The sequence below is a fragment of the Epinephelus fuscoguttatus genome, linkage group LG9, assembly GCF_011397635.1.
Source record: "Epinephelus fuscoguttatus linkage group LG9, E.fuscoguttatus.final_Chr_v1".
In the NCBI taxonomy this organism is placed as follows: Eukaryota; Metazoa; Chordata; class Actinopteri; order Perciformes; family Serranidae; genus Epinephelus; species Epinephelus fuscoguttatus.
The window spans coordinates 8,821,950-8,846,424 of NC_064760.1; the positions used below are offsets into that span (position 1 = coordinate 8,821,950).

Sequence of the window (24,475 nt, forward strand, 5' to 3'; positions counted from 1 at the left end):
TTTTTTTGGACCACACCTGTTCTGCAGACATGAATTGTCTTACTGCTTGGGTTAAACTGAACAGTGGAGAGCCTCTGTGAAAGCTGACAGGCAAATTTGATCAACAGTAAGCTTAAATCAAATTCTAAATCTAAATATTATATGACTATAAAAATATTACAAATGGTAAGGGAGTGTGTTTTTGCATGAACTTGGCCATACACCAAAGGATACTTGTGGCATGAATAATTTAGACTATTTTCTGATGATGTCTCTTCTGTAGCCTGCAGGATGGTTTAGTTGTTAGTCCAGTTGTTCTGTAACCTGAGACTACATCCGCAGTACGATGTTTTTGTTTTTACATGCATAACTATAGCTACGTTCACCCCAGTGTCTGAAATTAACACTCGCCAAGCACCAATGCAGGTGGATTTCCTGTTTGGTGAGTAAATGCTAGGTTAGCGAGGTCAGCTCACACTGCTTCTGTCCTCTGCTGTCTGATTGTGTCGCAGATGAGTTTGACACTCAAAGCAACAGGTACATTCAAGTGCACCTCATAAACTCTAAAATCAACATTGCTTGGTACAGCAAAGCATATGAACGTTCGTTTAATAACAGTTTTAAAATGAAAACATATAGTGTGGATGTGGCCTGAAGGTTGTGAGTTAACTTGCCACACCTGTCTTTCATCTATGATGTCATATTAAAATGAACTTTAGCAAAAAATAAATAAATAAATAAAATTAAACTACCTGCCTTTATAATAATCGTACACAACATAAACCGCTTCGAGTGGGTGTCAGATGGCAACGCAAAGACTAGCATGTAAATATAATGTAGCTCCTGATCAGATGAGACGTGCTGAGTAGGAGCAATACATGAGTAATCGGGAGTTGTGTAAGCTTTCCCATGCCAGATGACTCTCACAGGATCCTCCATGTGCCTGGGAACATTTCTGCTTTTCTGACTCAAGTGAGAAAGCAACAGTAGAAAGTGTGTGTTTGTTTGTGTTTCAGATACATGAGAAGAAGTTAGTGCCAATTTCATAGGAAGCAGAGTTGTATCCCTCCTCACATTCTTCAAAATGTGCTATAACCGAGACTTCAGTGTACTGTAAACTGTGGTAAAACTTGTTTACAGTGTAAACTCTGATAAACACTCTAGTTATCTGGTAGGGCTCACTTAAAATGTTGTTTCTACAATCAGTGTAGGATTTTATAGTCCTGAATTTTTGTTGAACTGTTTTGGCTCAAAGCGATTGTTCTGCACTCTCTCCTACGGCAGACTTATTTATGCCTTCCTTTCCCCTTTATTGTGCTCTCCATGACTACAAATCAACATAATTTATTGCTGCCGCCTGCAGCGTGTGGTTGGCACATGTGAATGGTAAACTTGTGGTAATCCAGCACAAAGATCTTGCATAATATTGTGTCCCACGCAATTTTTCTCATGTTGTCTTTCTGTTAGAAAATAGTGTGATTTTTGTAGCTGAGTTCTTTTTGAAGTAATGTTTGGTCCTTTATGACAGAGGTCATTATTCTTGTTCTTCGGGGTGGTCTCTCAAGATGTTAGCTATTACAAGTTTTAGTCCATGAAATATGGTCATCTATCACAACATATCGAGCCTAAATAGTGTGCTGTCATCAAACCAGTCTGTAAATATTCCCCTCAGAAGCCGTGGTCAGACTCTGGAATTGGACTGTTGCGGTCCAGTGCTGATTCCTCTGCATAATACCAAGCCAATTATACTCCATTAACTGTCATTACCTGTGATGATCCCTGTTTCATAATACTCCTTGTTCATTGTCTCTGGCCCGGGCAGCAACTCCGCTGCGGCTCCAGCTCGACTCGGTTGATTTAAAATTTCAGCTGCTTCCTCGGAGCAGTCTGTCTCAACTCCCGCCAAAAAGAAAAAGTGGGGTGTTTGTAGTCAGCCTCCTGTAAACACATGCTGACATCAAACGTCTGCACTGATCTGCTTGTAGGTGCGTGGGTGAGTGAGTGAACGCTTTTATGTGTGGCCCAATGAGGGACCATGAATCTGTGTGTTTGTGTCAGTTAATAAAATATCACTAGTCAGAGTTCACTTACATTTGGCTTTAGACTGTGTGAATGAGCTTGTCTGATCGTCCCTCAGGCGTTTACTACAGTATACACTCATCTGTATCTCCTGGCGTCATTGTCTCCGGATCAGTCTGACAAGGTGAACGGTTGGATCTGCAACTGATTGTGGTGATTTAGTGGTGATCTGCCATGCAGGCTTTAGAAGATGATCCAATATTAGCCCAAATCTTCTACAACCTCTGCCAACTTGGGGAAACCTCATGATGCATGCTAAAATTTGGCAACAAGGAAAAAGATACACAAGCTATTCAGTTTTCCAGGCCCACATTGGCCCCAGATGCCTCAAGCACCTCTGTCTACTCTCTCAAACAGAGAGTTTGTAACAGCATGCTGCATCTCACTTTTGTAAAGCATAAGTTATAGCACAACCCTGATGATACATGCTTTCTTTTTCTGGTATATTTTATAACTCATATTTAATGTAATATAATGTGGGACGTTGCATGTTATTCTTCCAGATATTGGTTCATTTTCTGTTGATCCCTCAGGAGGTAAACACCTCTCTGGTCAGTTGTTATTCCACGGCCACTTAAAAAGATGGGAAATATATCTTACATTGAGCTTCAACTAAAGATTGTTTCCATCATCGATCAATCACTGCTTTATGAAATGTAATAAATGGCAAAAACCAGCTCTTCACAGTTAACCCAAACTCAAGCTGAAGCGTTAGAAACCCCAAAATACTCAATTTATAGATATAAAAAGACAAAAGCAGCAAATCTTTTTCAGCATCTGGGAACTAGGGGTGTAACGGTACACAAAAATCACGGTTCGGTACGTACCTTGGTACACAAGTCACGGTTTGGTTTTTTTTTCGGTAGAGTAATGAAAAAAATAGACAACTATTAAATATCTTTTACTAATTGGTAACCTTATTAAAACATACAGTGGTGGAAAAAAGTTTTCGGACACCCTTAAAATTTTACACAATCTCAAATATTATCATGAAATATTTGTGGAAAAATCTTTTTTGTGTTTCAAAAGGTGTGGCTGCATTAGACAGATACAAACAAATACAAATTATATTTTTTTGTTTATTGTTTACAAGAAAAACTTACAAAACTAAATTCTTGACAGTTTCAATATGTCAGTTCTCAATATTGTCGGTATCAAAGTCAACAAATAACAGAGAATGTGTTCAAAACTGAACAAAAAATAAATAAACCATCACATCATCAAATTAATATTTAGTAGTCCTGCCATTGGCACATAGTAGAGCTCTAATCCTGGCTGGCATGTTCCCCATGAGCCTTTCACACTGTTGAGGGGTAATCTTGTCCCATTCTTCTTGAATTACTGCTTTTAATTCTTCTAAATTCTTTGGTTTATGCTTTGAAACAGACCTTTTGATAATCCACCACAGATTTGCCATCACAGACAGTGAGATGACCAACACCAGCAGCACTCATGCATCCCCAAACAATGATACTGCCTCCACCATGCTTGACAGTAGGTACTGTACATGCTGGAGATAATGCTTCGCCTGGCCTTCTGCATACCCTCACATTAGTAGGAGGCAGATAAAGCTGGAAACTGGACTCATCTGACCACAAAATCTTCTTCCAATTCCTGGCTGTCCAGTTCTTGTGTGCCTGGGCCCAACGACGCCGGGCTAACCTCTGTCTCTCATTGATCAGGGGCTTCTTGATAGCCTTGTAGGACCTTAAGCCATGATCTAAAAGTCGGCCACGTACAGTGTGGGTGGAACACTGGACACCAGTTTGGTTTGACCACTGCTGCTGAAGCTCCTGTGATGTCATTTGGCGGTTTTGCCTGCACATGCGGATCAGGATGCGGTCATTTCTTGCTGAAGAAACCCTTGGACGCCCAGATCTTGGTTTGTCTTCCAAGCTGTTGGTTCGTCTGTATTTCTGCAGAGTGTATCCAACTGCTGAAGGCCTGCATCTGCACTTCCTGGCTATCTGGCGGCAGCTGTACCCTTCCTGGCTGAGAATCTTTATCTTCAGGCGTGTTTCCTGCGTTAGGTTTCCTTGTTTTAGCCATTTTTGTGTCTGAAGAACTTTCAAATGTGCTGGCTTTATGTAGACACGAAGCTTGGCAACAAAAATTGTGTCTTTTAATAAAAAGAACGACCTTCATCACTGGTACCGAAATGACCCAATACTCAAAATTTCTTATGTATTTTTATGGAACCAATCAATTTTAATTTTTTAATGGCTTTTTTAGGATTTATTTAGTATTTTGGCTGTGACTGTACTAAAAGAAATTGCACTTGAAGACCTAAGAGTGATTCTTAATGCAATATTTCACAAATGCATGGGGTGTCCGAAAACTTTTTTCCACCACTGTACCACCACAGCAGTTAACTCTTTTTCACATTGTTTGAATGAAAATAGAAATATAAAAATGAAAAATAAAATCCTGCTGTTTTTTAACACATTTTTTGATTTCAGTGTTGTATGGTTAACATGTTCGAAATAAAAAAAAAAATTGAAAAAAAAAGAAAAGAAAAATATAAATTTCTGCTTAAACAGTTTTACTCAATTAAAATAAAAAGTATAGTGCAGCTGGTCAGCTTTAAAGCCTGCTCAGATTCAGTTTTACTAGGAACTTACTTAGCTTTCCCACTTTATTAAAGTGCAGTAAACAAAACATGCTTATATCTAAAGTGCAGCTTAAACAGTTTTACTCAACTCCAATGGCGTTGGTTATTTCCTTAGCGCGATGGTCAGGGAAACGCTCTTTCTTTTTAAATGACAACGATATCGTAGTTTGCACCAGATTGCTTTTTCTAGTCGTGCCGGTTAACATTCAAACTCGAGTGGTGTCGCTTTAGACGCATTAGCATGTTAGACGTGTTTCCAAGTACATATCCGACCGCTGTTCTGCAGTGTCGGCACACTGCTTTTGTCTTGTCAATTTGTTTATTTTCATCTTCGTATTTTACCCTGAAACCAAAGTGTTCCCAAACAGAGCACTTAAGGTTTGCGGGTGGGTCTTCAGGTTTGTCAGGCTTACTTGCCATGTTGTCAAAATGTGAGGATGCGCTGCACAAAGTGAAAGTGGAGATTTACGGTCAGACTCGGTCCGTCACTCAATTATGTCCGTCGGGGAACTAGATATTTTAAATGGTTTGGCTCGCAAAAACAGAATTAAAATAAAATAACATCCTGCGCCCAATAATTCGGTACAGGGTCGTGCCAAACCGAAAGTCGCGTACTGAACAGTTCGACACAAATACATGTACCGTTATGGCCCTACTGGGAACAGACACTGTTGGGATATTTTGTTTGATAAAGAACTTCAACAGTAAATCAAGTATTTCTTTGTTGATAGACTAATTAACCAACTAAATGTTTAAGCTCTAATTTTATGTGGCTATGGATGTGATTCAAAGGTCCAAGCTGTCCCTGCACTTCTTGCTAACATGTGCCAAATGCAAATGTCAAACCTTCTATCTTATTTTAAAAAGTTCTTGCCTGGGTCCAGACTGTGGTATCCGCCAACTCTACGGAGTTCAAAAAATAACCAATTTGCGCTGGGGAGGGACTTGACTAGCCATTAAGCACCACGAACGGGACTAATGCCGTTGTCAAGCTGTCATCAAGTGTGTGCTCAAATATCCATAGGTGCACCAGAACCAGTGAGGGGTTAAAACAACAATGGCATGCACTATAGACAAGATGGACGCTGCTGTAGAAGCTGTTCTAAATCGACTTGTCTTCTCATTATCAAATGACGTGGTTAGTTTTACATTGCACCACTCCATTTTTAGAACCCCGGCAAAACCACTATGTTGCCATGGCTACACATCAGTGTGGGCTTAAAATTTGTTGGATGCAGGCAGATATTTTGGGCTCGAGTGTTTGGGTAGGGTAAATCGAATCTCCTTGTCCAATGGAAATCAGTTAGTGTGGATGCAATGTCCAACTGAAGATGTAAAAGGAGTGTAATGAGTTGACAGTTTTGTCTTATCTTAGGGTAGTTCAACTGGACCTTATGTGTGCTTAAACTATTATTGTATTAATACTTTATTGTAATTATGTACACTGTGAAACATAAGTAACAGACTAGTTTAAGAATTATCTCAGATCATCCTCTCTAACTCCCCACCCCCCTCAATCCATCCACCAACATGCCATCACACTGAGCACAGAGCAGATAGGAGATCACACAATAGGGGATCCCTGCGGTGGTGCCAGTGGTGGCAGCTTGTTAAAAGGTTCGGATGATTGACCGTCGGCAGATAACACTCCTGACCGTTGGCTGAACTTTGGTTGAATCTCCATGAGTTGAGGGGACCCCCAGCCAGAGGGCCCCCCTCATATGAAGAGTCACATGTTTGCAATTTCAATACTGTTTGTCTTTTGGACTTTTTTTTCATCAAATCCTATTTCTGTTGAAGCCAAAGGCAAGATTTTAATCTTTTTTTTGTATGGTGATAAAAACCTGGCAGTTGACTCAGAGTATCTGTTCCAGAGCAGTGCTTTGTCTTGTCATGAAACAGTTGATTTAGGTTTTGCAATACTGAACAAATTGAGTGGTTTTATTGTTAAGCTTGAAGAGGACACTAGAATACACAAATCATGCATCAGCAGGACTGTTTCTATTCCCTCTGCTCACGTTTATATGAGAGAATGGCCATGTTGCACACTGTTGTTTTTGTACTGCTAAGCGGAACCAGAAGCGTTCACAGATTAAACTCTCTTACCAAATTGAATTAACGAGATTATTGTCTTAAGGCCAGAAGACGTGTTTACATGTGTTCTTGAACTTGGATGCATAGTGTTAGATTCAGTCAGGATTATGCAACACACTTCACAACATCCTGTAAAGAATGCTTTTGACTACAAAGCAGGCGTGTGACTGTAAAGCAGGCGTGTGGGTTGGGAGCACATGTCTCTGTTTATGTTCACCAGCCCTTAAGCTAACAGCTGTCAAGACTTTAACAGGCTGATTGCACTTGGCCTCAGGGCCTTGAAGTAAGTACTGTTGTACTTCCTCAAGTCACGGAAACCAACCTGTCTCATACCTTGAGTTACTGGTCGTTAATTTGGGACAGGTAGCCGTCCAGTGCAGGGCCTCTGAGATTACTGTTGTAATGCAATAGATCTGTTTTCACTGGGTGGCCCCCAGGGTGGAGGGATTGCAGTAAACTGGTCCAGATAGGGAGATGTAAAAGTACTGATAGACAGTTGTGGACTTGGTCGCTGCTTGACAGAAAGCTCTTGATTTGGCTGTTGTTTTGTGTGACATTATTCTGCAGTACCAATTTTTCATCTGTTTCCTGTTCTAAAAATTGTATTTTTCTTGGCAGTATTCTTCTTCTAGCTGTGGTCCTCTTCCAGACATGATTTGACTGTAGAGGAGTCTCCACTCATCACATTGATGTTTTATCTCAGAACATGAAAGGATGTCCCCTGGGAGTTCTCATACTAAACTTCATTGGGTTTTTCTATTTTGTAATTCATCAAAGCAAAGAAAAGATTCACACACTACTGCTCCCTCAGGGTGACAGGATTTCGCAAAAGCAAAGTTTGCTCCTGCAATGTTCATGCATGTTACACACTGTGGACATCCTTTCATTCTGAATACCAAGGTGATATGGATGATGACCACTTTGGTTGTGAAGCCGTGAGAATGACTTCGGCCTGGACATGAAGCGTTTCCAAAGGGAAGGAAGTGAAAGGAGGAAAAAAGCCAAGCGGCATCGTTTGATTGTTTCTGAAACAATGCGGGCGACGTTCCACTGAATACAACAAAGGCGACACATTCCTCTTTTTAATTGAGGCCCCTCATATGACCCTGCAGTGGTTTGAAAGCACTGTTCAGATTCAGAAGTTTCCAGCATTTTTAGCATGCATCTATCCATTGAACTGTTTCTTTGAGCTAAACTGAAATTAAATTGTATTTTCTTGTCTGCTTTGGTCTACATAGCTGCTCTGTAAATGACTTATCTTTGGTTCTGCTTTGAGGGTAAAACTTTGTATTAGCCCAGTAGCCCAGTAACTTGTATTTTACATGTTTGGGTTTCATGATGGCGTCTCCCACAGACTGCATATAAAGATGGATAATGTGTCTCCACTTCCTCTCTCTGTACAAAAATTTCGCCAAAATATCCTGCATGCATGCGCTGCCATCTTGCACTTTTGGTGCCAGAGTCTGCACAGTGGCGATCAGGAAGTGGAGCTGCTGTATTAAGTCCCTGCCCATACACCCATCTAACTTAGTTGTGAGCAGCACTACTGATCGCAAGCACACTGACTGACACACAAAGCTGGTAGCATCATATAACTTAAAAAACCAACCCTTTTCAGAAAATCAACACTTGAACATGCATTAGCATAAGAACTACCTAAAATGACAGAAACCACCAGGGGGCAATCAAAATGTTTTGGCCTCACTTTTGAGCAGCTCTCATGCCATCCGTCTTTATAAAGATTCATTGTCATCCCCTAGTTTTGCATTAATTCAACAAAACATTATTAGGTTTCCACATAGATGGAGACTTTATTTTGCCAGTCAAATCTTGCATAAAGTAGTGACATTACTATAATAGGCAGAGTAATAAGGGTGAAACAATACATCAATGTGAAACGATATTAGGGGTGTAAATTACCAGTCTCATCTTGATACCATATTATATCCATTCTTTGGACAACATTACAATATTTGCTGATATTACAAAGTCTGCCACGATGCTTTTGGCCAGAAAAGATCCACACCTAAATAACTTTTTACTTTAAAGTGACTCCACTAACGCACACAAAACAGCACATAGGATGAGTTAACCCTGTTAGAAAGACCTTTCTGGTAGAAATCTTTTTATTTTAACCAAAACTATCATCTGTTTCCTAAAACTGGACTCAGGACTGTCTGGCTTAAAGCCCTGAAGGCAAACTTCTCCCAACAGCCATAAAACATGGATTAACAACAACATTGTTTAACAAAGGTATAAATTTCAGCCCAATAATAACTGTCAAGGTTCAGAGACACAACAATTGTTGTTGTTTCTTTTCCTTTGGTTTTTTTTTTTTTCTAGTCACCCAATATTAGCTTAAGCATGTTTACATTGCATAAATTAGCCTAGCAGCTAGCTGACTTTTCCCCCTCCACTTATAGCTTAACAAATGACATGTTATGTTATTATTTTTGTTTTTCACCGCTGGCTAAAGTCACTGTATCTCCCGACAGAACAGTAAGGTTGAATTTCAGCCTGCACGTTCTTTCAGCCGAACATTGTTAAAACAGAGCAGCTAATGTCGTTGCAAGAGGTTAGCAGGATGAGATGCTCAGCCAAGCAGGTAACATTACGTCGTGCTTATCTCATAACAGCATTGTTTACATACGGCATGTGCTTTCTGCTGACCTGTATTTTCTCCGAAATCCAAATTATTTCCACACTTCTGATTTATTTTCAAGTAAATGACATCCTCATCATCTTTCTCTTGGCTGCTTGCCATGTGCCCGCCCTGTTTGACGGTGACATAGACTTTCAAAAAAGTATATCCTAAAGATGATGATATCGACTGTTTTCTCTTTGCATCAGTGACATTGGATCATTGATCATTTAATCGATATATAAATCCAGATCAATGTATTGTTACACCCCTTACTCACTCAGTGATCAACAATCCAATCTTATTGATGTTAAGTGAAAACATCAATACTTAGAGTTATCTTTAAGGTACGCCTTTATTTTTAAACTCTCATATCATGCCAATAAATTGTGATGAATCTTGTGATTTACACCCCTGCAGAACAGACTGGGCTGAGCCAGACAGCAGCCTGCTGCACAACACAAGAGCTACAGACTTTGGACAACAACCCACATTAGCTTTCATGCTAAAGTCTCCTTCCTGTCTCACTCACAAACCAGAACACACGTGTTGTCCTTCACCGTAGCTTGTTGAACGAGCCACCAGACAAACATTTAACAGGGAAAAGTGCATTGTTAACATCAGTTTGCACAGTGGACAGCTTGGTTCCACTTAAATGCTGCCGTCATCCTTCAGTATTGCTAACAACACATTGTCTGCCCATGATATGTAGGCTACAGTTTGTTTACTCCATCTCTTTTCCCTAAGGTGTAAAACCACTCTGGCAGCCAGGCTGTTTTGAAAGTTAACTAACAGCATCACATTCATATTAGACTGTATTTATCCTAATGTTCCTATTTAAATATTTGCTTTTGTGATCATGAAATAATAATACATTCGTCTGGGTGGTCTTCTGTAGGTACTTTATTTCTTCCTTTACTAGATCTGATGCTGATAGGGTTTCTGATTCAGTGTTTAATGGCCACATCATTTTATGGTGTATTCTATACCCTATGCCCTTAACCAACATAAATAACACTCTCTTGCATGTGAAAGGAATATGCCAGCTCAAATTTTTATAGCAATGTTATTTTAGCTGAAGCTCCTTGCTGTAACTCAGGAGGTATTCTATTAGTCAAGAAGGTAATGCTGTCTACCAAGATGCAAAGCCCTCCAGCCAATCAGCCTCCTGGTGATAAGGTAACAGTGAGTGCTGGAGGGTCCAGTGAAATTGTATTTCCCAACAGTCCAGCATGTGTAACCCTTCCACGCAGCATTTGCTAATAGAAAAATGTGTGGATTCTGTATTATATGTTTTCCAAGTGTGTGCTTTCTCAAACTAAGTATACCCTCTGGTCAGTCAGTACTTTGCTACTTCAGCTCAGGATGACACTTATGGAAGCAACAGATGTACATGAATCAACATCCTTAGCAGCTCTGCAGCCACTGCCAAACTGAGCAGGGAGATAATGAGAAAAACGGAATCCCTGTCATTTTCTTGTCATGGCCAGAAGAGTAATATGTAATTTATGTTAATGTGCATAAACCCCAAAGGACACAATATTAATTGACCTAACCCTTGATACGCTGTTTTCCACCTGGAGGTTTAAGCCCACCAGGGGATAATTAAATTATTTTTAGGATTTATATTGGAAAAAAATGATTCAAATACATACACAGATTTTATGCGTCTTGTCTTTTTTTCTCATATGAAGTCATGAGTATGAGCAGTTTCTGTGTTTCAAATTGGGAACTTGTACAATACCACTTGTAGCATAATGCATCTGCATAAGTAAATTTTCCGTAAGTTTTTCACTGTAATAATAGTACAGTGTCATTTTTGTCAGCCCTTTCCTTTTTTCCTTCACTTTGCTCCACTCTGTCCTCAAACTGTCTTTGAATCTTTTTTAAAAATGGTGACACTTAAATCTCTTTGGTGAACGTGGTATGACACTATAATCTCCCCGTGCATTCACACTCATTGACAAGGTTAGTGAAGAGCTGACCTGGTTATTACAGAGACTGTTCTGTAAGTCAAAGCATAAAGTTTCATCCCCTGCAGCAACCAGCATGTTTCATGTTTAGACAAGAAACCAAACCTGACTTTATTTACTGTGTGGTAAAGTACTGTAAATGCGACATGTCAAAGCAGGAAAAGGTCAGCCATCTTTAGTAAGTGGAGTACTAACATTCATGCGACACATTTATTGAGGAGCTCCTAAATCAAGGTCATCTACTCGGCGGCAGATTTTTTAAGCAGCAGATATAAAAGTATCTAGGCCACTGAATCTTGACTGAGATCAGACCATGAACAAAACCAGGGAAAGCAATTCTTTAATGTACTAACTTTGGGGTTACTATACATTTACAGCAAATACCTGGGAATGATATTTACTACCGTGCAAAGACTATGAAATGCTATTTTGTGACTTAAGATCTTGAAATTATCTGATGCAGAAAAGACAGAAATATTTAGTAGTAGTGGGATCTACAGTCCGATGTCTTCTACAGATTGAACTTATTGTTTCACAAACATTTCTCAGCAGCAGATCTGGTGAAAGAGTTGATCTCATTGATTAAGTTAAACCTCAGTGGGCAGAGCCAAAGACAGTTTTCTGGCCAAGCAACTTAAGTCTGAAGCCCAGTTGAAATGGCAAGAGGTAAGAAAGGAGGAGGAGGAGGATAAGCGCTATGTATCCTACTGCTTGCTGGTAAATGAGAAAATGCAGTCTAGCAACATTAGACTGTATTTGTTAACATGTCTGTTTGACTTCCTAAGGTTACAGCAGCTCTACTAACCTATATATATTTAAAAGAACATATGGAATATACACTCGTTTGCTTTATTTGCCTTAAGTTAGATGAGAAGATAGACACTACTCTCATATGTGTGCACTGTGCAGTACATATGCAGCTCTGCCTGAAGAACGGATGTTAATGGTTAACAATTGATCTACCACCTGGGTCTGGTGGTAGCTAGCTAGTTAGCAGTGCCACTCATCTGACATACAGCTAGTAACGCAATCTCAACCCAATTGATTGTGGAAACATTATCCCCACCCTCCAGTGTCCCCTTAAGTTGCCCCAATGAGTAAGCGACTTAATTCTTAGCCACAAACCCCTTTAGCTTTGTTATCACTGTTGGTACCGTTAGCAGTGTCAGCACGGCCAGTGGCACTAACATAGTTATTGATGCTAAAAGGGTCTTGCAGCTCAAAATGAAGTCCCTTACTCACAGGGCTAGCTGGGGGGAGACTAGAGGGGGTCGCTATGTTTCCACAGCAATGTGTCCTGCTACCACACTGGTGTTACCAGCTGTTATCGCCGAATTGGCGGTGCTTCTAGCTAGCTCTAACCCGAACCAGTTGGTTCGCAGTGCAGAGCAGCCAGAGCTAATGTGGGCAACAGAGTGTGGGAAGTGGGCCCTACGGTTCTGCATGTTATTGTGACTGGCTGGCTGTTTGTTAGTATAGCTAACAAAGGTGAAACATAAGGCAAGACCTTCACAACACAAAACATAAAAATTTCACCACCTCTCAATGGACAGCGCTTTACAATATAGCACTCACTGGCCTCATGTATTTCAAAACAATTTGTTCTTTTCTCTTTCTTTAAAAAATAACTGTTAGTAATCCGTTAGTTACCAGATAATGGGTGTTCATCTGTGGAAAGCAAAATGAATTGAAACTGATATCCCTAGTCTAAAGCCCACTGTTAAACACAGATTGTCGTTACATTCAGTTTTTGTTCGTTTCAACACTGTGGTGGATGTAACATGTCTATTGGTGAATTTTAGAGATGCTGTGCTCATTGGCTTTGCTTTTAGCATTTTCTTCTTTACCACTTTGCTAGTTCTGTCCATCAGTGTTTGAATCAACAAATAATACAATGTCATGCTCCAGAGCAGGATCATGAACTGTAATCATAGAATATTGTATTTGTGGACTATATGTTTGTTCTGTGCTGCAGACTTTTAGGCCTCACTCATCACTTTTGTGCTGTCAACACCAGGCACACAATGTCCTGTTCACACAAGTGCTGGCGCAGTAGGGAGCAGTGGCAGTGAATAGCTAAATGTCAGCATACAGGGAAAATCTGTGCCACTTTCTTTTCTCTGTTTGTCTATCTTTATCTGCCTCTCTTTCTGTCTAAGTCAGTCCCTAGCACCAAAGCTGACGGCTCACTGTACCCCCCTCATCCCCCACCCCCCTGCCAGCCCCCAGCAGCAGAAATGAGGCCTACTGTCGGCCTACTCGCTGACACACAGCAGTCCACTTCTTTTGTAACAGGTCCAGGCTACCCGATGAGCCAAGAAGCTGACTGACAGAAACGAAACACACAGCCGGCCCAGACACTCTACATCTCCACACTTTTTTCCACAGCTGTGCAAATAAATGTAAAAGAAAACTCTCCGGAAATTTAATCTTGTCATTGTTTTGGCTTCCAAACCAACAGTCCAAAAGGGTCCCCCTTTTTTAAAAAGCCAAATCCCTGCCAGTGTTTGTGAGAATAAATGGATGTTAAGTAGGCCTGATCTTTAAAGTCTCGCAACAGCCAACATTATGGAGTGGGAGACGATAATTTCACTTCTGCTGTTTATGTTTGCACTTAGATGTTTGTGTGTTTTCATGTGGGACTTCAAATACATTAATGAGATGTCCTGTTGACTCGCATAAAGAAAGGTGAAAGGTAGAGCTAAAGCTGAGGGATGATAACAGCAATTTGGGTTCACTTTGTTTTGGAAATGTTGCTACAGCTGAACCGTACACATATTTTGAGCATGAACAGGTTTGCTGCCCCAGGGTTTTGTGCACCTCAGTGTCTTGCAACAAATAACTGACATTTATATGTGTTATAATATTTGCCTCAGAAAGCCACACATGCCTGATAATGCACTGTTGTCATGTAAATACATGCAAACAGACAGCTTCTCCTCCTCAGAGGGTCTGAGTAACTATTACCCAATAAATCCCCTGTCACAACACATTAGCCTGCCAGGGCCGTTTGGTCGGGATGATTGTGGCTTATGTCAAGCTTGTTAGTGTTTAGCACTGTTAACTAGAGAGGGACTTGATATACGACCGGCAGCTCTTTGTGCACCTCTCCATACCATTCTCAGTATTCACCGTGACGGAAAGACGTGAAAGGAGTGTTGATAAAGGTTGCTGGGCTTATATCTTGGTTATCTAGTGGAGATGGTGTGTCTCGGCTGCAGATTCAGAGACTGAGTTGACTGTTTGATGTTCTGTTTTTTGTTCTTAAGCCCCGTTCTTGTTATATTTTGCTAACTCACTCCCTTTGTTCTCTCCGTAGGCTGTGACAGGAAGATGCTTTGGTGACAAGGACTTCAGAGGAGGTTTGGAGAATGGGATACTGCTATGCGAGTGAGTTCTGACTATATTTTCATTTTTACATGACGGTCTCAAGTAATTAAATTGTCCAATAGCTGTCTTTTGGGCTTTTATCTTTATTGCTCTTTTTCTCTTCCTGAAACAAATGATGCTTTCTCACTGTTGTTTGAGTGACTGTGAAATATGTGTTCTTTTATTTGACTGTTTTTATTTTACTTAACACATAGAGATGATATTGTGTTATATGTGACTTGAAATGGATGCAACAATAGAGAAAGCTCCCGTCCTGAGAGGTTGAGTTCAAGGGTCAGAATCATAGTGTTTACAAAATAGTCAAGTGAGCGCTCACAATTTATTCTTGCAATTTTATTTATTAGATTGTAGTTTTATAATTTATATAGTTATGTACCTGGCCTTCCTCAGCATCTGTTTGTTTTGGAATTGTTATGTCCTATCAGTTTGTAAGAAAGAATAAACACTGTCAGCCTAGAATAACCACATATGCTTCAGAAGGGGAAGAACATCAGGTTTTTTCTCTCATAAGTGCACTGATTTGCGACAGCACTGTGGTCCAGTGATCAGAGAGACTGCTGTCCTGTTCAATTGTCCTCCAGTGCGACACTGAACTTTTGCCTGCCCATTCTTAATGAGTCGGGGTGTTAAAATGAGGCTGAAAACACACACAGACACTTCTTCCACATTCCTTCCTGCCAAGTTCAGTTACACAAGCCCGATGATTAAAACATGTTAATTGTGAAAACAGACAACACATCCAATTTAACAGTGTCCCCACTGGTTGTGGAATTTATTAGGGAACATCTAAAGGTGGTGCTCTGGACCCTGATTTACACAACCAGGAAGTAATATTAATAGAATTTACCTCAGGAGAATGTATTTACTTTTTACCAAGAAAAGTCATCAGCGTTAACATCAGGGCCATCATAGTTATCAACAACAACACCAACAAGACATTTGAAGACATCACTGTGGGCTCTGGGAAATTGTGACGGCCATTTTTATTGGGGTCAGCATTGTCGCCTCACAGCAAGAGGGTTCCTGGTCCAGGATGAACCTTGGGGTAGGAGAGCCCCTCTGTGTGGAGTTTACATGTTCTTCCCATGTCAGCGTGGGTTTTCTGCGAGTACTCTGGCTTCCTCCCACAATCCGAAGACATGCAGGCTAGGCTCATTGGTGACTCTAAATTGCCCGTAGGTGTGAATGCTTGTCTTTCTCTATAGCCCCTTTTACACTGCCAGATTTTTGGAGAATGTTGGGCCATTTTGCCAGCAAGCTGAGCGTTTAGACACACAGAGCCGGATTGGCTAATTGATCCGAGGTGCCCAATTTTCCGCCTCGTAGGGGTAAACATATTGGCGGAACCTTTTTGGTTTTAAAATGAACGAGGCACCCTAATGACTTATGGGAGGAGCTGTTGATGACACCGTACCTGCGACCCACTGGCGGTGGATAAACAGGAAACCGTTGATAGCAGGAATGAGCAGCTAGTACTAGTAGCAAGAGGGAAATACAAAACCTGAAAGACACTGTAAAGATGAGCAACTGGGGAGACAAAGAATTGCGCACCCTCCTTGCCCTCGCAAACGAAGAGGCCATTTACCGTCAGATGACGGGGACGGTGAAGGACGGGCCAACTTATGAGAGAATCGCCGAAGGACTGATCAGCCGCGGCTTCCCTCCCACGTCACTGTTTACATCACACGCTGAGCTACACGTTTTGTTACTTGCTCACGCCCCCCATTGCCCCGAAAAAGATACATTCTATATGAACAAAAGTAGGCAGGCGGCATTTTGCTGCACTCCCTGATTTTGCTTTTATACTGCCAATGCTTAGCAAAGACTGATTGGGCTTTCCTGCAAATTTGCACAATTCCTATATAAAAAGGGCTTATGTGTTATCCCTATGAAAATCTGGCGACCTGTCCAGGGTTCCCCTGGTCTCTCGCCCAAAAGAGTCTATTGACATACTTTAGCAGGTTATAGATTATATAGCTGGTTATATATCATTTAGTCAATTAATGCACTTAAATGGTATCCAAGCAGCAGAGGAGAGAACACGTTGGACTTCCTGTGTACGGCTCTCACTAATTCCACAAGTGAAACACCCTCCAGCCTCTTCCTCTTTTTCCTGATGCACCAGGTGTCAGGAAGTGTGGAAGTGTGTTTGTCCCTGTACATAATCACAAGATGATATATTTGTGTCACTTGTACTGTGTTTGTTTTGAGTGTGTCTGTGTTTTAAAAATCCAGGAAAGCACTTTCACTCTTGTGGTCATTGCCACTTCCTCTTAATGCTGTAACAAGTTTGAACTGTAATAATCTTCAGTGGACACAAATGGGCCACATATTCTTCCAGAAAACTGTCAGACAAATCTGATTTTATGTTTGAATTGTTTCCATGAAAGGTGTGTTGGGATTGTCAGTTTTTTTTTCCTCAAACATTTTTGTAAACACAGTCATCTGTATTGATGCTCAACAATCACACAGGGAGAAATCAATCTTAGAAGAAGAAGATTAGCGGGGGGAAATAAAAAATAAATAAAAGAAAGCAGACTGCAAGATAATTCTCATTCCAGGCAGTCTTTCAAGAGTGGAAATATTGTCTTCACTGTTGCCATTGCCCACTCTCCCCACCTACACGTATTGTATGTAGCACCGAGAACACCCTTCTCTTGAGGTTGTTGAAAGTTATTCTGGGAAACATACAGTACAGCAGAAAGTCTCTAACTGAAGCAGAAGTAGATGAGGCAGCCTGAGGGAAGTAGAGTTCACCAAAAAGGTAAATTACAGCAGTTCATCTCCAAATACCTGCTGGAATGCCATCAGCATCACAGGACCACTGATATCTAATACTGTAAGAGTATCCAAGGGTGGGTTTTTCCTTTACAGGGCAGAATCATTAGAGTGCTTCCTCTGATGAAAACTTACACAAAAGATGAAACTGGAGACAAAGTGGGAGAGAGGGAGAGAGGTGAACTCTGAAACTGGCTTGTTCATTACTGACAAGCTGTCTGATGTTGTGGGATGCTAAAAAATGTTTGTGTGTGTGTGTGTGTGTGTGTGTGTGTGTGTGTGTGTGTGTGTGTGTGTGTGAGATGAGAAATGACAGAAGCAGGACATACCTCTTCACATGTGTAGTTCACTGGGATATGAAGTGCACTGGAACTATTTAACAGCTCCCAGTGGGTGAATGGAGAAGCACAGATACTCCGCTCTGATTTAGGATCTATGTCATTATAAACCTTCCAGACGCCACTGCGGGACCCTGAAAAATGTTTCTTTCTCCCTTTTTGTTCCTCCTCTTTTCTCTGAAGACACACACACAGTTTCACACACTCTTCATCTTTTTTATCGGCAGTTCTTCCACTCCGCCAGAGCTAGGTTTAAATTTTAGAAATTCATCTCATCTCGTCATGAGGATACATTTTAAAGGTATGACTCTGCTTTAAGCTTTCAAATCCAGCTTGTGATGTATTCTTCCCCGTGTGTCTTTTCTTAGGTTGCTGAGCTCTATTAAACCCGGCCTGGTGAAGAAAATTAACAGACTTCCAACACCCATAGCTGGCCTGGTAAGTCCTCAACCTGACAGCATTTCTACCAAAATGTAAGACGGTCTTAAAATCCTCATCGATCTTCTTTTCCCATGCTTTCGCTCTTGCTTTTCCTTCCTTGTCATATTGCTTTATGTCTGCGTCTCATCCTCCCCCTTTATTTTTTTATTAGCATCTGTTTCCCTCCACAGGGATGCTTTAGACAGTCTTATTCAGGGCTGTCTCATGTTAAAAACTCGCTGTAACCTCTTATTTCTCTTGAATAAAGTACAAAACTTTATACATGACCTGACGTAGTGGCTTCATAGGGGCTGTAATTTATGGCAGCTTTGTAACTTGAGATGAGCTTTGATACCTGTGCAGCTTTCCAAAGCCGAAAGGTGACATAAAGGTTACCAACCCTGCCATATTCCAGGTGCATCATATAAACGACATCACCAAATAACTTTATTGTTGGTGTTTGTCTGTTACCAAGTGATATATAGTATGTTCTGGAGTATGAAATTCTGTCAGTATGCCAGATTCTTTTAGACTTATGTGATAAATATCCACCCAACCTTCACTGTATTGACCAAGTGGAAAGGATCTGAGAAAAATAAAGATGATACAGACATATACTGACAATAATCATGTGACAGACTTTACATTATACAGTACCAGATGTTTCATCAGGACTACATATACGTATACCTACATATACCTGCAGCTGAGAGATTTCAGTTTCAGTCCTCGCAGCTGAATGTGACAAGGCCCTTTTTAGAGAGTTTTCACGATACAGCTGCAACAAAGACCCTTCATCATGCCAGCTTTTCTTTTTTTCATACAGAACCAAACAGCGCCGGCATAATGTGACCCTATTGAGTGTTTTTTTAGATTGTATGCCGGCATTTCTAAAGCAGAAGACGTGACTGAAAACACGACAGCGTCAGCGTCTAGTGTGACACATAACTTAGATGCTGGGCAGTTCTTTCTAAATGTAACAGTGACATAACATGGCAATAACATCATTTACAGTGCCTGCTACAGGGGGGTTGATTTTGTCCTTTGCTGGGACTGTAAGATGCTCACAGTTTTCACTGTCTTCCCAATTTGCAGACTCTTTGGCTGCTGTTCTCTGAGTTAGCTGCTAACTGCTGTTAGCTGCTTTTTAAATCTCCTGATTGTGGGTCGCATAACATGTCAGAATGTCACACTTGCCCCATCCTGACGCCAATTCGGAGCTGTTACTACCTCCACAGTCAGCTTAAAGGCGAGACAGCTCTGTCCCCCATTCTGCTATCATACATTTTATACGGGTCAGGAATGACAGCATAGAAGAGGCTACACAGAGCCCCTAACAACTCACTTTTTGTACAGCAAGACAGTTTTACAGTGACACAAAGCATCTGTAGACTCCCTTTCTGTAAATATCTCTTAAACAAAGCATAAAATATCTGCAGGAGCATTTCTTGTAATATCACTTTCTGTCTCTTCATTGTATTTCTTTGATTAAATGAAATTCCTTTAATTACTAAAACCATAAAATATGTTTTCGTGTGAGCAGCAAGAAATTTCTTCCAGATCCTAAAACCTGACCTGAATAATGCACGTTGTTGTCGATTTTTTTATTTAAGAATCTTAAGTTTGCTTTCCGCTTTGAATGAGAACCTGTAAATTTAAGTAGACCTGAACACTGACACATTTCAGAGTCGAGTACAGTGGAGCCCTTTCATGACAACCCAAGACCTTCATCTGGATAAAATGACCTCCCAGGACCACAACCGGCACGTAAACAGGGGCACGCTGAAAGTTGATCACACGCTGAATGTACTTTCTCTGTCCTTCCTAACCTAGCTTCCAGTTGCATTCCTCACTGCTGTCTCGAAAAAAATTTCATGTGAAAAAATATTTATTGACATTATTGACAAAATGGAAGATCAAGAATGAAACTTAACATGTAATATTTGAAATTACAAACACTATCTGCGAGGGTTCAATAGGGCTGTGTATCAACACAAATCACTGACAAGTACAGGCCACATTTGTGTGATTTAAGAAATAAATATACACCTTTCCTTCTGAAAGAAACTGACAGAGTTGAGGTCAAGTTTGTGTTTATTAGTTCTGAGTCCTCATAAACAGTAATGACATATAAACGAGATTAAAACATGATGATGGTATACAAATGTAATGGGAGCTGGGTATTATTTGGCTCATAGCATGACAGAACAGACCAGGAAGTCTGAGTTGGGATGAAATGGGTTTTCTTATCTCATGGCGTCACTAATGGCTGTCAATGAGCCTTCTCTGGCTTTTTACAAGGGGCGAATAATAACTCGGCCACATTCTTTACAACCCTTTTTACACCGTACAATCACTGCTAGAATAACAATCGATCGTCGTGTTGGAGCTTTTACACCTAAGAGCTTCTCTGCTCACTTTGTCTTGGTAATGTTTGTGATCTGTGCATAAATATATCCAGTTTCTGTTGCATCTTTGTTGTTTGTTTTATTTGCTTTTTGCATTCTTTTCTTCGTGTGGTCGTAGCATCCTGCGTTCTTCACTTTCCTTTATCTGATTTTTCCCAGTTTGTAGCCTTATGGAGTCTGATCAGTTTATCTCCTCTGGCTGACAGCCATGTTTTTTCAGTGTTTTTTAAGGAGTTTCCTAGATCCATCAGGGTCCAGTGCTATTATGCTCCCCAACGATATACTGTGAAAAGTATTGATTTCTTATAAGTTGTTTAATGCAGTCTTTAGTCGAGACCTGTCAGAATAATTGTTACTTATTTATCATACAATATATGGACATGACCTCGATCATTTTGCTGACCTCAGTATTTCTCATCGTGTGAATCTGCGTGTGTTTTTTTGTCGCCAACACTTTCGCCAAGATAATGCCAGAATAGGGTCAGCTTGTCCCGACCATTAAAAGACTTGGACAGAGTCCAAAATTAACAAGATGCAACACTTACAACGCAAGATGACATAGCATAGCTTACCAGTAGCTTGCAGCTGCACATACAGCCATTAGCTTGCCCTCCAACAATTTCATCCTCCGTAAAATTCACCAGCAAACCTCCCTACTCTCAGGCCATCCATCTACCATAGCTGACTGTAGCACACCAGCCATGTTATGGAGGTAATTGCAATGTTCCCGGAGTCTGTTAGTCACAAGAGGCATTGCAGTTTATTTTTGTTGGTCATGTTTTGTATGAAGTCTCAAACTGAGCAATTTCCTACTTTTATAAATGTACAATAGTTATACATAATACTTGCTTGTATATATTAACAGGTATCAACTAATTTTTTAAAAAATATGTTAAATATTTTTTTTAATTTAAATTCCATTGTCCAAGTATTCTTAAAAATTAAAAGTTCATTGCGCTATGGATTATCATTATATTAGTGGCATAAAATTGTCTCAAAATGACAGTAATGTCATTCATTGCAATTATTTCTATGACAATATGTCATCCAATAAATGTAGAAATTGTGACAGGCCTAGTTTTATCATCAAATCTTTATTTATTCATTTATTTTTTTGTTATACTGTTTGTTAGTTTGTGTTGCAAGTGTGTTTGGTATCTCATACCACACTGACTGAAAACAACTGCTGTATTTGGCCCAAGGAGAGGCAATGCAGTTACAGGATGAAAAACATTACATGACCATTACTAAGAAGCCCAAAGGGGCAGATAAATTAGTCTGAGGACAACATATAAATAGTAAAAGAAAAATCACACCTGTTGGTTTTATTCCAGTCTAAACAATATGAGTCTCTGTGCTTTGAAAAGTTTCATAATTCTGTCTCTGAGCTTTGCAGGGATTTTTTTTCCTCTGGGCTGTGATTAAAGAGGTGAGAAACACATAAACAAGGGGTCTGCTGTTATCTGGACCATCGTAATAAAACACAGGCTACTCCCCCTTCCTCTTCCTGTTTAGGGGCTAATGGGAAAATGAGTCTCTGAGGAGGTTTGGCTGTTTTGTAATTAGAGCAGCTACCTCAGTGCTTTGGCAACTCGGCCTGTATGGCTCACTGTTCGTCTGAACAGGTTGGTTGTTGCGTGCTCGGTTCCCAGCCGTCTCTGGGTCGACTGGTATGCTCATGTTTTACAGTGTGTAAACAGACACACGGAGGAGATCGCCCCGCAAGTTGAATAGTAGTAATTCACATGTTTAAGAATGTGTTGTTTTCCACACATCAAGTTTAGGGCAACAGTGACACACATGTTAGGAAGAAAAAAAAGAAAGGAAAAAAAAACGTTCAGAGTGTTACATAAAACCCTTGTAATTTCAGCTTTGGGGATTTACAGTTTTCATATTAATTTCAGAGATTGTATGCGTCATTAGTATCTTGAGATAATTCAACCACACTTGGTGCAGTGAGATCTTTTCAAAGCCCTGTCCGTCATGCTGAAGACCATTTCCTTAGCTTACATCTTGGATATATAGAGAGGATTTTGCCTTACAGCATGATGCAGAAGAGAAAAAAAAGACATGAGTGTGTACTATATAGCCCCTCCTGATACTGGATTTTTGAGGCTAATACAACTTTTGTATGTGTAATGACACATAGACTGTAAGTACATATTAAAAAAAAACACATTAATTAATCTGACAGTTGTGATGATTGCATATTTTTAATCAGTCAGACATATCTTTTGCATTCCTCTACTGCAGTTTCTTGTTACAAATCGACCAGCATATGCACAGGTACTGATATAATTGCAGTTAACTAATATTGCGGATGATGCTTTTTGTGCACTCTGGCCCCTTATTTACAATCAGAGTACAAAAAATCTCCCAGTGTACAGTACAGGCCAAAAGTTTGGACACATCTTCTCATTCAATGCGTTTTCTTTATTTTCATGACTATTTACATTGTCGATTCTCACTGAAGGCATCAGAACTATGAATGAACACATGTGGAGTTATGTACTTAACAAAAAAAGGTGAAATAACTGAAAACATGTTTTATATTCTAGTTTCTTCAAAATAGCCACCCTTTGCTCTGATTACTGCTTTGCACACTCTTGGCATTCTCTCCATGAGTTTCAAGAGGTAGTCACCTGAAATGGTTTCCACTTCACAGGTGTGCCTTATCAGGGTTAATTAGTGGAATTTCTTGCTTTATCAATGGGGTTGGGACCATCAGTTGTGTTGTGCAGAAGTCAGGTTAATACACAGCCGACAGCCCTATTGGACAACTGTTAAAATTCATATTATGGCAAGAACCAATCAGCTAACTAAAGAAAAACGAGTGGCCATCATTACTTTAAGAAATGAAGGTCAGTCAGTCCGGAAAATTGCAAAAACTTTAAATGTGTCCCCAAGTGGAGTCGCAAAAACCATCAAGCGCTACAACGAAACTGACACACATGAGGACCGACCCAGGAAAGGAAGACCAAGAGTCACCTCTGCTTCTGAGGATAAGTTCATCCGAGTCACCAGCCTCAGAAATCGCAAGTTAACAGCAGCTCAGATCAGAGACCAGATGAATGCCACACAGAGTTCTAGCAGCAGACCCATCTCTAGAACAACTGTTAAGAGGAGACTGCGCGAATCAGGCCCTCATGATCAAATAGCTGCTAGGAAACCACTGCTAAGGAGAGGCAACAAGCAGAAGAGATTTGTTTGGGCCAAGAAACACAAGGAATGGACATTAGACCAGTGGAAATCTGTGCTTTGGTCTGAGTCTGCCTGGTTCCCACTGTGAAGCATGGAGGAGGAGGTGTGATGGTGTGGGGGTGTTTTGCTGGTGACACTGTTGGGGATTTATTCAAAATTGAAGGCACACTGAACCAGCATGGCTACCACAGCATCCTGCAGCGACATGCCATCCCATCCGGTTTGCGTTTAGTTGGACGATCATTTATTTTTCAACAGGACAATGACCCCAAACACACCTCCAGGCTGTGTAAGGGCTATTTGACCAAGAAGGAGAGTGATGGAGTGCTGCAGCAGATGACCTGGCCTCCACAGTCACCGGACCTGAACCCAGTCGAGATGGTTTGGGGTGAGCTGGACCGCAGAGTGAAGGCAAAGGGGCCAACAAGTGCTAAACACCTCTGGGAACTCCTTCAAGACTGTTGGAAAACCATTTCAGGTGACTACCTCTTGAAGCTCATCGAGAGAATGCCAAGAGTGTGCAAAGCAGTAATCAGAGCAAAGGGTGGCTATTTTGAAGAAAC

The 24,475-nt window shown here is 40.6% G+C and overlaps 1 protein-coding gene across 6 annotated transcripts in view; it reads left to right on the plus strand.

Moving 5' to 3' along the window:
- LOC125894068 (LIM and calponin homology domains-containing protein 1-like) overlaps nucleotides 1-24,475 on the plus strand; it is a 115,871-nt gene that overhangs the window by 31,774 nt on the left and 59,622 nt on the right. For all 6 annotated transcript variants that reach the window (XM_049585176.1, XM_049585179.1, XM_049585178.1 and 3 more), the window contains exons 2-3: nucleotides 14,697-14,767; nucleotides 18,252-18,321. In XM_049585176.1, coding sequence (XP_049441133.1) covers nucleotides 14,697-14,767; nucleotides 18,252-18,321 — 141 coding nt within the window. The remainder of the gene's footprint in view (nucleotides 1-14,696; nucleotides 14,768-18,251; nucleotides 18,322-24,475) is intronic.